Source organism: Mandrillus leucophaeus, unplaced genomic scaffold (genome assembly GCF_000951045.1).
Source record: "Mandrillus leucophaeus isolate KB7577 unplaced genomic scaffold, Mleu.le_1.0 Scaffold338, whole genome shotgun sequence".
Taxonomy (NCBI): domain Eukaryota; kingdom Metazoa; phylum Chordata; class Mammalia; order Primates; family Cercopithecidae; genus Mandrillus; species Mandrillus leucophaeus.
In genome coordinates, this window is record NW_012103565.1 from 942,878 (window position 1) to 959,121 (window position 16,244).

The 16,244-nt window shown below is 42.5% G+C and overlaps 1 protein-coding gene across 1 annotated transcript in view; it reads right to left on the reverse strand.

The window, feature by feature from the left end:
- Positions 1–11,605, reverse strand: part of WDFY2 (WD repeat and FYVE domain containing 2) — a 179,046-nt gene extending 167,441 nt beyond the window's left edge. Inside the window, exon 1 of the mRNA XM_011988757.1 lies at positions 10,980–11,605. Within this exon, the coding sequence (XP_011844147.1) occupies positions 10,980–11,581 (602 nt within the window). The 5' untranslated portion in view covers positions 11,582–11,605. The remainder of the gene's footprint in view (positions 1–10,979) is intronic.
- Positions 11,606–16,244: the final 4,639 nt, after the last annotated feature.

Here is a 16,244-nt window from a genome sequence, read left to right on the forward strand (position 1 = left end):
ACTACTTAGTCCAAAAAAGGGGAAGCATTTCAGATTTTCGATGAAGGCTTTCTGGGTCTCATGTGCTGCTTTCCCACCGGCAGGCAGCCATAGCAGCATACCTTCACCTCTCACAGCCAGCTCAGAGGACCTTAGCCCCGGCAGGCACAGCAGGAGCAAGGGGTCCGCAGGAGGTAATTTCATGGCTTGGCACAGCTCCGTCTTCCCATGTGTCAAGAGAAGCTGGCAATCTGGATGTTTATGTGAAGTCCATATGTTTAAACCTTGCCGACAAATTCAAAACTTCTAAAAACACTGTGTGTGGACCACTCTAAATCTGTCCAAGGGTGGACTTCAGTCTGCTAGTTGCCAGTTTATAATGCCTAAGCTTCTGGTTAAGAACAATTTAGTTAAACTTTTATCCTTCCCTAAATATATTCCTTATGGAAGCCATGGAAGATACAACCCTTGCTGTCCAGGAGACCAGTGGGGACAAAGGACACACCATTTCAGGGCAAGATAGCAAATGGAGAGAGAGAGAAGCCTGCAACGGAGAACAGAGCACCCACCCACCACACACCTCTCCTTACCACTGGCTGTCACAGGGCAAATTTGGAAAGTGGTGGTACAAAGATGACAGAGTTAACCTCACCCTTCTATATTAGAGAAGAAAAAAGGTGCTCAGAACTCTATAAAAACAAAAAACAAGTTCAACAGCCCAACTCTGTATATCCAAAGTGAGTTTCAAAATAGTCTTAATGGAATCATGGCAACAGAAAAAGCTTACCCGCTTAGAGGTGTGCTGGTGTTATAAACAAAAAATAAAACAAACTTTGAGCACCATCGATGCTCCAAGTGCTGCAGGTGCTGCAGGAAGATCATCTTATGTAAACCTCCCAACAACACTAGAAAGAGTCATTATTCCCAATTTGCAGACACGGAAACTGAGACTGTAAAATCCTAAGGCTTTGGAAAGAGCCAATATCTGATTCCTTTCCCATTAGCCAGATGACCTGGCCAGAGAGATTAGGGCTATCATTGCAGACACATAATGGCAAGAAGTCAAGAAAAACTCATTAGCTACAATAATTAAAAGTGTAGAACTGGCACTAAAAGAGGCAAAGAGATTCCCTAAGACACAGCAGAGGCCACAGCAGGCCCTGTTGATTATGAGAACTTAAAAGTTTGTGACAAAATTAGTTTCACAAATAAATACAAAAGAAAATATAAGGACCACTCAATAAGTAATGTTGAAATAATTAACAGCAAGTTTTAGGAAAATCCATTTATACTTCCCAAATTATGCCACTTAATGAAATACACTTCAAACCAATCGAAAAGTTATTTTTTCATCAAATTATATAACTAAGATGAAAGAAAAATGAGTATCACTGGCTCTCCGGGCAAAGTGTTACTTTCAAAAATTAGGAGTTACGGAAGAAATTTCAATTATTAAAAAAAAGGTGTAGGCCGGGCACGGTGGCTCAAGCCTGTAATCCCAGCACTTTGGGAGGCCGAGACGGGCGGATCACGAGGTCAGGAGATTGAGACCATCCTGGCTAACACGGTGAAACTCCGTCTCTACTAAAAAATACAAAAAACTAGCCGGGCGAGGTGGCGGGCGCCTGTAGTCCCAGCTACTCGGGAGGCTGAGGCAGGAGAATGGCAGGAACCCAGGAGGCGGAGCTTGCAGTGAGCTGAGATCCGGCCACAGCACTCCAGCCTGGGCGACAGAGCAAGACTCCGTCTCAAAAAAAAAAAAATATGAAAAATAAAAAATAAAAAATAAAAAAAAGGTGTGTGGTGGCACACACCTGTAGTCCCAGTTATTCAGCAAGCTGAGGCAGGAGGTTCACTCGAGCCCAGAAGTTCTGGGCTATAGTGCGCTATGCTAATCAGGTGTCCACACTAAGTAAGACGTCAATATAGTGACCTCATGTGAGCTGGGAACCACCAGGTTGCCTAAGAAGGGGTTAACTGGCCCAAGTCAGAAACAGAGCATGTCAAAACTCCCTTGCTGATCAGTAGCGGGAATGTGCTTCTGAAGGCCACTGCACTGCAGCCAGAACAACATGGTGAGACCCTGTCTCTTATTTTAAAATTGTTTAAATAAATAAATTTTGAGAGCTAAACTTAAAAGTAAATGTTTTCTATATAAAAAATGAAAAGGCAAACAACAAAATGTAAGGTATATCTGGATATATAACAGGCCTGGGGTTAATATTCTTACTATATCTATAGAATACATGTAAAAGAAATTAAGAAGAACCAAAAGACTTCAATTGAGAAATGGACAAAGGACAGAAACAGACAACTCAAAAAGGAAAAATAACTAGAAATAAATGAACAGAAAAATATTCACTGACTGTCAGCCAAAAAAATACAAATAAACATCAATAAAGTGCCACCATTTATCAAGCAAATCATGAAAAAGAATAGTAAAATAATAATATCCATGGCTGGTCAGGTATGGCAAAACTAATATTCTCATATGCATACATAACTATAAGCATTTTAAAGTGGCATAAACTTTTTGGAAAATAATATGGCAATCTTCTTACAATCTTTCCTAAAGAAATAATCAAAAAACTCAGAGTGGGGGATAGAAGGGGACACCTGTACGTGTAACAATGTTGTTCATCGTAACATTTATAAAACTGAAAATAATGTAAATAAATAGGGAAAAGATAAATTATGATGTAGTGACTAGATTACCAGTACCTTGAGAGCAGGATATGTCTTGTTCACGATGGGAGATCAGGGGCCAAGTATATATAGTATAATCATTAAATAAATATGAGTGAATACTGAAGGAAAGCAAAAATATAAGGCTACTTAAAATGATGGTTAAAATCTAGGTAGGTGCTGGCAAAAGTTTAAGTGAGGGCAAGAACATAAAAGTGTGTTACAATCATATTTTTGAAAACTGCACTAGAAAAACTGCTAGAAGGAAATATATGAAATACTAACAGTCATTGTGCTAAGGGGTTTATGAGCACTAATTCTTTATTGTGGTTATTATCTTTTATTTATTTATTTGTTGTAGAGACAGGATCTTGCTATCTTGCTCAGGCTGGTCTTGAACACCTGGCCTCAAGCCAGTGCTCCCACCTCAGCCTCCCAAAGTGCTGAGATTATAGGTGTGAATCACCATGTCTGGCCTATTATCTTTATTTAAAATGTAAACACACTCCAGAGTGATTATTATGATAATTATTTAAAATTTAAGTTGATCCTTAGAAATCGGAGAAAAGATAATTTAATAACCAATGGAAAATACATAAAATCTCTAAATAGCTCCGTATTATAAGTAAATCTGCCCAGCTAAAAAGAAAAGCATAGTCACACAGAGAAGTCAGCAACTGACATTTATTATTTATTTTTATTTTATTTTATTTATTTTTGGTTTTTTTTGTTGTTGTTGTTTTGTTTTTTGGTTTTTTTTTTTTGAGATGGAGTCTCCCTCTGTTGCCCAGGCTGGAGTGCAGTGGTGGTACAATCTCGGCTCACTGCAACTTCCACCTCCCGGGTTCAAGCGATTCTCCCGCCTTAGCCTCCCGAGTAGCTGGGATTACAGGTGCCCACCACCATACCCAGCTAATTTTTGTATTTTTAGTAGAGACAGGGTTTCGCCATGTTGGCCAGGCTGGTCTCGAACTCCTGACCTCAGGTGATCCACCCACCTCAACTTCCCAAAGTGCTGGGATTACAGGCGTGAGCCACCCCACCCGGTGACATTCATAATTCAGATGTGATGCATCATTTCTGAGTCCTAACTCAGTAATAAATAACAGGAAGCCAAAATGAAGACACTCAAACAATAGCAAATGCTCAATTTGGTACATTCCTACTTTTTTTCTGAGCCCTCTCTGGCTCTGGGCTAAAAGGCTTTAGAACAGTTATCTCTTGATTTGAAGGCTTCCAGTCAGTCTGGGTCAATTCTATAATGTCAGTGGGAATTTCAGGAAAGCAGGCCAGGCCAGAGGTGGGGTAGGCTAGTAGGGTTAAGGTCCCCAAGTCGAATTACATTTCCATCTTCTAAAAAACCGAAACTACATAACGGGAGAAAAAGAAGGTACGAAACATTACCAGTTCTTCTAAAGCTCTGTAGTAATTCAAACTGTTGTTCACAACCCTTTAGTTAGTCACAAAATTGAAAGGGTCACAACTAGGATCTTATAAGGGCTGCAACAGAACAGAAAATGGTGTGCATGTCACATTAAGAGGATACCATTTCATAAAACCTTTGTTTCTATCATATGTGTGTATATGTGTGAAAGAGTATGTCAGCGTAGCAATGCTAACTATATTTTTTACTATGATTTGTAGTCAAAAAAATTTCCAAAGCATTCATTTAGATAACCCAGGCCCTGACTTGGGTGCTAGAAAACCACCCAGAGATAAATTGTTTGAAACTAAAGGACTCGTCTAGAAGTAGGAATGTAGTGAGTCCAGTTCAACTGGGTGTTAGGCACTAACACAAAACAAATACTTCTTAATATTTCATCCAGGAATAAATAACCACTGCCAACCAAAGGCTCCAGAAAGCATCATTTTACGGTTGCACCATGAGGTGCTGACAGTTTCACACAAGTATGCTGCTTTTTCCCTAATGCGTGCTTTCCTCCACTTGAGATTTTAGGATGATATGGTTGTGGAGACTACTTATCTAGTCACTACAGAAGCACATCACAGTACCAGAGTCATAGCTAGGAAATCTAATCCCCTCCTTTGCCAGATGGACAAACTGAGGCTTAGAGTGATGAAATGCCCCAGGAAATGCCAAGGTCAATGCCGAGTAGAGCTGAGATCAGACTCCCAGTCCCAGTTCTTTTCCGAGAATCCTTAAATTAAAGGCACAGGAGAGCATAAAGCAGCACTCCCTGCCAAGAGACAAGCAGATAACATTTTCTTTTCTTTTTTGGTCTTACTGGTTAGTTTATTATACTTCTCAATTAATTTTTACTAAGGACTAAATAAAATATTCGGATGAAGAGGCCCCCTGTCCTTAAATTTTGAAAGTTTTTAAAGAGTTAATAAGACTGCTTGCTGAAGCTGCACAAGGGGAGGTTTTTTGTTTGTTTGTTTGTTTGTTTGTTTGTTTGTTTTTGTTTGTTTCTCTATCAGGGAATTTCTAGGTTAATTGTAACACTCTCCTTGGGAGACCTACTTATATAAAAATAAAGCAGTGTGATCTCTTTTTGAATTCTTTCTATTTTGACAATAGTTGAGAAGAAAAGCTTGGTAAGGTAGTCATTCTCTTCTCAGATAAGTATATACTGTACACAATTTAGTTTAGTGTTACAGATATCAACAAATCACCAACTGCAGTAGTCTTAAACCACAATCTACTTATTGATTTCTAAATGCCACAAAGTGTTGTAATTTCCCCCAAACTGTTATTTTTAATGACATGAAGATGATTCTCCATGCTTTCTCAAAGCCAAATGCAAAGTGAAAACAGACAGCCAGAGAAAGATGCTACGCAAGTAAAAACTCACATTTCCTTTTCTAAAGTTTCGATTTTGTTTGTTTGGAAAAGGCCATCTCTCTAAAGTTTCTTCTAGCTACTTAAATCCTATGATTTTTTACCTATATTTCTTTTTCAAAATAAGATTAGTAACACTTGAGGTGTAAGACAGATGGTCAGGATTTCATGATTTAAAAATCACTCATTTTAAGAGTGTCGGAATTGCCACCCTAACTTTCCCATAGTGTTGCAATATCTGGATGAATATATACTGATTAAGATCTGTGAAGTCCTGGACAGACTCTGGTTTGATAATATAAAAATAGGAAATCCAGAACTGTCAGGAGCTCTGGGATCACTTGAAGCTAATCCTACTCTAGTAAGCCTCCTCCAATAAGCTTTCCCATAGTGATCTTTCCTTAAAAAGTCAGTCTGTTTCTGACCTTACAGAGACAGCCTGTTTCCAGAAAGATTTGCTAGCATGAAGAGAGTGCTTCATGTTTTGAATTCGGAGTAAAGGTCTAATTTTCCACAATTATACAGGACAAGTTCCCTCTTCGGGACCTTGAAATCCACAATTATTACCACCAAGTGACGAGTCTCAAGTGCGCAGTGGAAAGTGTATTAATTTTATGCTATTAGAGACTTCACACACTCAAAAATTAGTTTAGATGGGTTCTAATTTTGCTGACTTCAGAGCCCTCACTCCCTCGCTCTGAAGAGTCCTCAACTTTCAGAACTGTGCTTGGCACTGTAAAACTTTGATTTGCATTTCTTATGAAAATTGTGCAAATGTTATAAAATACATGGTACATAAGACTCTATCAGGAGCTCAACTGAACTGCACCAAGGTCTAATTATCAGTTAAACTAATGGTTGAAGCAGAGAATTGAGATAGTGCAATTTCATAATACAAAGAATTAATGGTAAATGAACCAATACTATGAGGATACATAAGACGAAATAAAATTTTAACTTTTTTTTTTCAGGAAATAGTCAAGCAGTCATGGCCACTTCGAATCATTGTAATTTAGAGTTGGAAAAAAAAGGCCCTTGAAGTAGAAAAAAATCCAACCCCCTTGTTCCAGCCCATTCCCACTCCCATCCCATATTGTACTGTTGGTCACCCCAGCTTCTCAGGCTCAACTTAAATACCTTTGCTGACAGAATCGCACAACATCCTCAGGTCCATTTCAATTCAAAAAGTGATCACCAGTCATTGCTTAATTCATTCAAGGAACATATAATGCCTATCTCCTTTGTGCTAGGCATTGGGGGTCAGATTTCTATATATTGGGATAAAAATCTTACCCCCCTCTTAACAATTGTTTGTGCTCTGCCCTCAGGACTTAGAGAGAACACAGCTAACTATGTTGTATAAATTGGCCCTGAATAAAGTCATAATATAAAAAGACAGTTCCCCATATCGCCCTCGCCAGTACCTTTCTTCCCTATAGTTCTCTCTCCCACAGCCTCCTTCTCCACACTCTACCACCAACACAGGCCTTTTTATCCAGAAAAAGAACCCTGAAATCTTTCATCCAACGGGTTCAGTACTTTTTGCTATCAGAGTCACTCTTCCTGCAGGCACTAATTTCCAGATTCCTCAAAATGTGAGGACATTGAGTGCTGAGTTCTGAACTCAAGCCAATTGGCTCCGTTGTCTACCCTTAATCAGGACATTCTAGTGCTTCTTAATGAATGGGAGTTTTCTTGCCTCCTCTATCTAAAATGCCCTTTCCTCCACAGGAAAGGCTTTTTCACAAGAACTCCTACTCACCCTGCAACACCCATCTGTAGAAGAGATTATTGGTGTTTTCTAACCACAAGCAGGAGGTTCATTGGCAACCCCAGAGGACAATGTTTGTACCTGTTGTTAACTTCTAGGGAGGGAATGATTTCCCATAATTGCCTAATAGAAACTACCCAGTTACTGAAAATCTCTGTATGAATGCTAAGATTACTGACTTGTGTTGATATGCTTATAAAGAACTTATGAAGATACAAAGGTCTGCATGGGACTGGGTCCCACCAGGAGAGAGGTCCCTCCTGGATTTCATCACTTGAAGAGGCTGCCACTAAACAAAGGAGCCCCTGCTAAGCTGTAGACTAAACATAAGTCTTGACCAAAACAGAGTGGAGATATCTGAAAGGAAGCTCCTAGGCAGGGAATGCTAAAATGGCATTCACTCAGAAAAGACAGTCCAAAAAGAACCGGGGAAATGAGGTATCCAAAGTGTCAAAGTTTGGTGTGCCCTTTGGGTATATAACCCAACTACAACTAAGGCAAAGATAGACTCAGACAAGGGTGGAGAGTTTCTGAAACAGGCTCTGTACTATGGTAGCACCAGAAATCTATATTTGTAAATCAGATTGTATTTATATTTCTTCTATTCCTTTATATTTCCTCCATTGATACTGAGTAAAGTTCAAGACTGTTTGAACTCAGGTAAAAGGAACTTGAAGGCAAGAGTTTTTATCCACTCTCGGGCTTGAAGACATGAGTATTATCAGGCCACTATTGAGGGCAGTTTGAGTGAAAGAATCCTCCAAAGGGAGGTAAAATTTAGGGGACAACATGGATTGTGGAATCCAGTCATTCTTCTCCATCTGCAAATTCTCTTTCAGGTACTAAATCTTGGAAGTAGTAGTTTTGTTTTTATTAAGCAATGTTCTTCTAAAATTCCTCCACTAAATTGTGAGCATCTTGAAAGGATCTTATCATTTTCATCATTACCATGTACGCATGTGACTGGAACACAGTAAGTACTCAAATGTTTGTTGACAGAATAAATGAAGCAACTCATGGACTTTTCGGCGTTTCGAAGCACTCTAAAGTCCACCAAGTGTATATTTGTCCACGTAAGGCTTTCATAGGTCATCATATAATTAATTCAACAAATATCAACTAAAAGCCTACAATAGTTAAGATGCTGTGCTTTCTGGAACAGCAACAAAACACATCAGTCACTGATACAACAAATGTGTATTAAGGACCTATTGCATGCCAGGTACCATGTCAGGCCCTAATGATGATACAATGAATAAGACGCACAAAGCTCCTTCGGGAACTCACAGATGAGAAAATAAAATGGACATGAAGCATATACTGTATAACACTGTTTAAAATGGAAAATGTTATGTGTTTTCAAAGGCACACATAAAGGCAATGAAAAAGTCAAAGGTCAAAAAGATAAACCAGGGTTTCATAAGAATTTATGGAACACGGCCATTCAGGTATGGGACATTACTTGCAGCTTTAACCTTAAGAGTTCAGGAATGGAGATTACTAGTTTCTAGCCAAAGCAGTGAATGGTAATGGCTTTGTAAGTTGTGATGAAAATCAATATTCCATTTTCATATATTTAGCATTATATCAAGTGACATTAACATTGAATTTTGGAAAGCAAGAAGATAGATCAATTCTTCTAATGAAAACCATAACCAAAACTGAGCTCTAAATAACAAAGTTATGTTCATGTTTGAGTACATGGCCCAAAGAAGCAGACTTGTCAACTTGAATAATAAAAAACGTATATTAATAATAATTCCAGGCTTATGGGTAAACCTTATTTAACAGTAACTCCATGACAAAATAATTTCTGTTATTTACACTGTAAACTAGGAAAGTGAAAATTAGGCTAAGATATAGCTAAACATTGCATTTCTTTCATCCTATAATAAAATAAAATTTATTCTTCAGTTTCATTCATATACACTACTTCAGCGTCTCCAAACACTTGAAAATATACCCCAGTAAAGCTGTTTACTTCAAGGTAAATGTAGTGAAATGGGAATCAGAAGTTTCAATACTATAATAACAACTTAATATTAAAGGAGCTTAGGCTGGTCTAAAGGTAGTTTTATTATCTCAATTGTTCACAGTCAGTTACAGATTGAACTCCTTGTTCTATTCTTCTCCCCTTCTCACTACCATACTTGACTAGTCTTAAAAAAATAAATAAATAAAATATTAAAGGAGCTTAGGTTTAACTACCTTTCTCCTTTTCTTGATTCCATAAACTTGCATATGAATTTTCCACAGCAGTTAGAAATTGATTAGTTCCATCTCCAGTAGTTACAGACTGGGAAAGTGACATCTACCAATATATTCCTTCAATATATTTTATGGAATATATCCCATAAAAACAATACTGTGACAAAGAATTTCTAGGTCCAGAAGCAGTCTTTTTAATAAAATTTTGCCTTTATGGAAAAAAATCAAACTTTCTTGTAAAGCTTCTCTGCGAATTTCAAAAGGGTCCTACATCCATGTACTCCATTTCAGCCATGAATTTCTTCTGTTCATTGCAGAATGCTTGCTGGTGTATGTTTACAATGTTTTCCATTGGATCTGCATTGGAAATTAATCAGGCGCCATTTGTATCGAGCATGATGTAGACAAGAATATGTCATTAATATACTTATCCTAATTACACTGAATAAGACATGAACAAACCTATCAAGCTCAATTTTTGAGGCTACACACTATGCAAAGTGCTGAAACGACTATAAAGACAGCAATGAGCACTTTGTTGCTTAGCCTCTCAATTTTGAGAGTCACCAAGAAAGGACACTTTACCTCTGCATGATTTGAACTTAAATTAAGAAAACCTACCTACTGTAAAACCCCTGTGTTATGTACCTCTACAGTGTTCTTTTTTAAGAATGCTTATATGGATTTTAGCAGAGAAACAATTCCAGACAAATTATCATAACACTATCTTCAAGCAACATTCCTCTAGAAATTAGCTTCATCAGCTTTATTTCTGCAATTATTAAAGGACACTCAGTTAAAGCGAAAACGCAAAACAGGGAGAATATGTGAAGGCAGAACAACTAGTTCCACTTCTGCAAATTAAGCAAAATTAAGTAAAAATAAAGGAAACAGGCAAAGGGAAGGAACTCAAGAGCTATTTGCAGCAGTGATCCGTTACAAGTTCTACGTGTTTCTCCTTGAGTTCCAAGAGATAAGGAGGGGAAAGGAGAGAAGGCACCACACAGAAGCCTAAACTTACTCTTGGCACAACTTAGAATATTCACTGAATTCAGCCTAAGATGTCTGGGCTATCTGGATTCGGTGGGAATGTCTGGGAGAAGGGAGTGGCATTTGCTTTCTCCGTTTGAAACCCTGGGAGCTGTAGCAGAGTACCCCAACCCCTTGGTTATCTTGCAGAGGAGGCTCAGGGCATCGTTTCCCAAGCACACACCTGCAGGGCCCGGCGGCTTCTCCCTTTTTCCCTCCTGTCCTCAGGGATGGACCAAAGTCCCGCCGGCGCACCGTTACCCCGAGGGCCACCTGGCTCCCGCAAGGGTGAAGCCGGAGCGCACTCCGCCGTCCCAGCTCCCGGAGCCACGCAGCGGAGGCTGCGCGCAGCTGGACACCGGCACCGCCAAGAGGCGCATTACAGTAAAACTTGGGGGAGCAAGTCTACACTCGCGCCAACGCGGAGGCACAGCCCCTGACGCGGGCTCGGGGACCGTCGGCCCGTCCCGCCCCTCCTCGCGGCAGAAGGGCAGCAGTCCATACCTGTCCTCCGAGACGCTGATGACGCCCTCCTCTTTGGGCACGATCACGGCCATATTCACCACCTCCTGGGACCCCTCCATCCGCTGCAGCAAGATCGGCTTGCGGGTCAGAGGCTTGGGCTGGATCTCCGCCGCCATCGGAGGAGGGGGCGCGCCTGGGGCGCCGCCGCCAATCGCGCCGCGGGGCCGGGCTGAGGAGACTGCTGGGGCACGGACACAGGTTGAGACAGAGACTCTGGCTGGCCGGAGCGGAACGCCGGAAACCGGCGAGCATAGCCTGGCCTCCTCTCTCGGGAACGACTCCGCGCTCCCTGCTTCAGGCACCAAAACCGCCACGACCGGGATGCAAGCCGGCGCCACTACCAGAGGAGGGGGCGGAGAGCCGGAGGGGCGGAGCCTTGTGGGCGGGGCCTGTCGCAGGCGGGTGGCCGCTGGTGGGCGCGAGGGCGGGTCCACTTCCGGGAGGGTGGTGAAGGAGGAGGGGAAACCTGGAGCAGGAGGCGGGGATCTGGTGTCCCAGTGCGCGTGCGTCAGTCCCCCTCGCCCGTTTTCCCCCCCTTCCCTCCGCGGCTCCCCGGGCGCTGCAGCACCACTAGGACGCATGCGCTTTCCGTTCCCCGCGGTCTTCTCTCTGCCTCCCACACCCAAGGTTTAGTCCCCTCCCTCTTTAACCTCCCGTGAACGCGCGTATACACACCCCTGGGGACGCGCTTGCCGGAGGCCACGCCCCTTCGAAATTCCCTGAAAAGAGGGCGGAGGCGGGGCGGGGAAAGGAGCGCCTCAGCAAGACCGGAAAGAGAAGAGGCCTGCAGGAAGGAAAGAAGCCCAATTAGTTGGGACGTGACTGGGCATGCGCGCGGGGTACCTGGCCTAGCGGTCTTAACAATGAAGCGCGGCGGGAGGCTGCTTACAGCTCCCAACATGCACCAGGCCCAAGCTGCCGGATGGCACCCAGTGGCCTCCTGGGAGTCGTAGTTTCTTGGAGCCTCCGCCCCCTTGTCCTGGAATGACCTATCGCCCACTTCTCTGGGCTGTGGGCCTGGGGAGCTCAGCGGCCTCCAGGGCCATTGGCCAAGTCAGGACCCGGACTTGCCTCTATGGGAACTGAGGAGCAGCCCCCGGCTGAGCAGGACGTCACCACTCCTAGGATCAGGCTGATGCTCGGAATAGTGGCACGGAAGGGACATGGAAAGGAGAGAATCTTTCATACAGATATCTTCAAGGGAGCTCAGAGATCATCTGGGGTGTCTATCGCCTCGTTTTCTTAGATGGCTAAATTACTCAGCCAAGGTTACTTTAGTGCAAAGTTAGGGCTAAACAACCCCTCCTTCCTTCCAGACTTGAACCCAGTCCCCTAGTGCTGGCTTCTTTCCATTTCCCCAGCAATTCAGCCTTTTTAGCTTGCTCCGAACACAATGGACAGAGTTACTGTAGTTACTGAATGAATGTTAGGTGCCTACCACAAGGCCTGGCATGTGGGGTTGATCATGAAGACTAAGCTCCGATTTTTTGTCTTGCCCAAATTCCTATCTAAGGGGTCTGGGGAGTCATGGCCTACAAAAACCATAAATTCTCATCAGATGGGTTTTGACCGTGTATATCATGACTTACTTTCCAATCGGACTCTGGCATAACAAGGAAGAAAATCAAAATGTTTTACCCCAAATGATATTTCATTGCCATACCTTAAAATTGCCCTGCAAAGTCTCTTGTGGGAAAAATCCACGTTCTATATCCCCTTTCTCCTTTGTTTTCCTTCCTTCCCACACCCGGGAGATAACCAACTAAGAACCAGGCATCCTTTTAATCTGGTAAGGAACATTTTACAACCTGCTCTCTCTAAACGCTGCTATCTAAAAGATTCCTCTGCACAATAAAACTTGGTCCACAATCCTTTACCTTAACCTGAACGTTCCTTTCCAGTGATCCCAGGTTTTCAGATAAACTCAACCAATTGTCAACCAAAAGATGTTTAAATGTACCTATAGCCTTGAAGCCCCCGCATTAAGTTGTCCCGCTTTTCTGAACCAAACCAATGTATTTCTTAAATGTATTTGATTGATGTTTCATGCCTTCTTAAAATATATAAAACTAAGCTGTACCCCGGCCACCTTGGGCACATGTTCTCAGGACCTCCTAAGGGCTGTGTCACGGACCATGGTCACTCATATTTGGCTCAGAATAAATTTCTTAAAATATTTTACAAAGTTTAACTCTTTTCATCAATAGTCATTATGTGATAACCTCCACTGAGCAGTCCCAGAATTAAGTTAGCTAAAGAGTAGTCATGGTCTATGTGGTGTGATTGAGTTGCAGGGCTCTGGAAGTGAGACAGAAATAATGCCATAGCTAGGAAAACAAAGGGACAGGCCTTGTGGAAATGCATGTCTAAGGTAGGTGTTTGACAGCTCAAGGATCTCACAGATCACTAGAGACATAAGAGAACAGGTGCAAAGAACCTGTCTCAAAGCACACAGGGCAACTCTTTACCACCTTCCGTTTTGCAGAAATTCTGTAAGAACCTTGAAATAGGCTTGAGGTATTTTCCAGCTGTAGGACCTACTGCAGGCATTCCACTTCTCTGAGTCTCAGGTCCCACATCTATTTAAATAGGGCATAACACCTACATCAGGTGGTTCTGGTGGCAATTACAGTTATGACCCAGATACCTTCCCCTATCCTCTTAAAGTTACAAAGGAGGTAGCACCTGCTGCCCCCACCCCAGGCTTTATGGGAATTAGAACCTGAATAGCATCACCATAACCCTGAGTCTGACCCTCAATTCCAAAGAGCCAGAATCTCTATCTTGTCATTCATTCAAGAAATATTTAATAACTACTAGTGATAGGCAGGGAGAACACAGATTTGAATGCAAACCTCTCAATTCTCAAGAATCTCATAGATCATTAGAGACAGATAAGAGAACGGGTCATGACAGGGAAGTGATGATGGCAAGAGTTATAATAGGGGACTCAGGAAGATGGGGTAACACAGGAGAAATACCTAACAGGACCTGCAGTGGAGAGGGTTGGGCAGGAAAAGCTGCATAGAGGAGGTGGAGACTAGACAGAGTCTTGAAGGGTGAGCAGATGTAGTCTGGTTACATGAGCTCAAAGAGTATTCGGGAGAGGGGTGAGTAAAGTGGGGGCAGTCCTCGCATGCTTGTTAGGGAAGTGAAAGGCTTATGAAGAGAGAGGTGAAGGTGAAGACATCAGAGGAGCTGAGTATGGACCATGGCCTGACGCACCTTGTTCTTGGTTGGAAGGGATGCACCCTGGGCACCTGCCACATCATCCTTAGGTGGGATGGGTACTCAAACTATCAATTACTATCAATGTGGCAGCTGCTACAATGGAAGTGCTATGAAGTTCAGTGAGAACTGGAGACCCTCACCTGTGTCTGGCTGTTAAATCAGGGAAGTTTTCTGGAGAAGAAAGAGCTCATCTTGAGTTTGGAACTAGTAAATCCAGACAGAGGAAACAGCATGTGCAAGAGGTGAGAGGTTGGGAGAATTGCGTCGTCTCTTCTGGGAACCTCTAGTAGCTGGAGGGCAAAGTTTGAGGAGGGAGGAAGGTCAAGATATTGGACTGGAAATATGGACAGGTGTGGACAAGGTCCTTGTTTAGGAACTTGAGTTTTAACCTTTATGTGATGGAGAACTATTGTGTCCTCAGAGCACGTCTCTGCTGTGACCAGCACAAGTTCAAGCTCCTGGAATAATACAAGAGACATTTGCTGCTTTTGGAGGTCATCGCTGGAAGGGGAAAAGGAAGAGAGCTAGTGACTGTAGAAATTCACTGTGAGCCACATACTCCAGCACTCTATCCTCATAATTGTGTAATTACAATTGTATTATAATTGTCAGAACCCTTGGTTGCAGGTAACAAAAACACAACTGGCTGAAAACTGAAAGGCATAGGTTATTGTTGGCTTATGCCATAGAAAGTCAGAGAGGCAAAGTGCCTTTCTTGCAGTCACACAGTTATAACAGATGACAGCGGTTACACACACCCAAGTCTGTCTGTCTCCTTCGCCTCCAGGTTCATTTATTCAAATATTCCCACCCCATTGATTCTTTGGCTTCCTAGGAGACTTCTGATTCACTAACCATTGCACTTTTTCACTGTCCAATGTAGTCATAAGATTACATGTTATTATATGTAATAAGCTAAAACCAGTGCCTGCCACCCAGTAACCACCATGTAGGGTTTGCCATTATATTATTATTATCCATTATCCCCCTCATGTTCTCACTTCCCTCCTTTCACTACTTAATTCCCATTGCCCATTATCGTAGCAGTCTCTTGCGAACACCCATAGCATCCTTGCCTCTCTTTCATACTTGGCAGGCAAAACCCCAATCCTGACCAATCCAACTTTTCACTTGCTTCATATCTGCTTTGAACTTGGCAGGAGAAAATTGCACAAACATTCTGATTGGTCTCACTCTAGACTCACAACTCTAGGTCTCTGGTAATTCTCTTATCTCTCTTTAATTAGAAAGTTGGCCAGGCGCGGTGGCTCACGCCTGTAATCCCAGCACTTTGGGAGGCCGAGGCAGGCGGATCACTTGAGGTTAGGAGTTTGAGACCAGCCTGGCCAACATGGTGAAACCCCGTCTCGACTAAAAATACAAAACTTAGCTGGGTGTGATGGTACATGCCTGTAATCCCAGCTACTTGGGAGGCAGAGGCAGGAGAATTGCTTGAACCCAGGAGGCAGAGGTTGCAGTGAGCCGAGATCGTACCACTGCACTCCAGCCTGGGTGACAGAGCAAGACTCTGTCTTAGAAAAAAGAAGGAAGGAAGGAAGGAAGGAAGGAAGGAAGGAAGGAAGGAAGGAAGGAAGGAAGGAAGGAAGGAAGGAAAGAAGGAAGAAGCAATCAGAAGCTGTCTCATCTTCATGTCATCAGATCTATCATCCTGCCTGCAATCTGTACCCATATTCTTCCATACTCTCTGCCTTTCTTCTGTAACAATGGAAAAAGAGTCTGCTCCCATTCGAGGCCAGCATGAGTAAACCTCTCTTTCCTCATTGAAGATTCCTGCAGTTATTCACTCTATGTTGTGCCACTTTTTCCTTCTCCATTGGATCTTTCCCAGTGGAGTATAAACATGCACTACTCTGTCTCCCATTTTTTAAATAAACACAGGCCAGGTGTGGTAACTCATGCCTGTAATACCAGCACATTGGGAGGCTGAAGCGGGTGGATCACTTGAGCCCAGACGTTCGAGACCAACCTGGGCAACATGAAGAAACTCAGTCT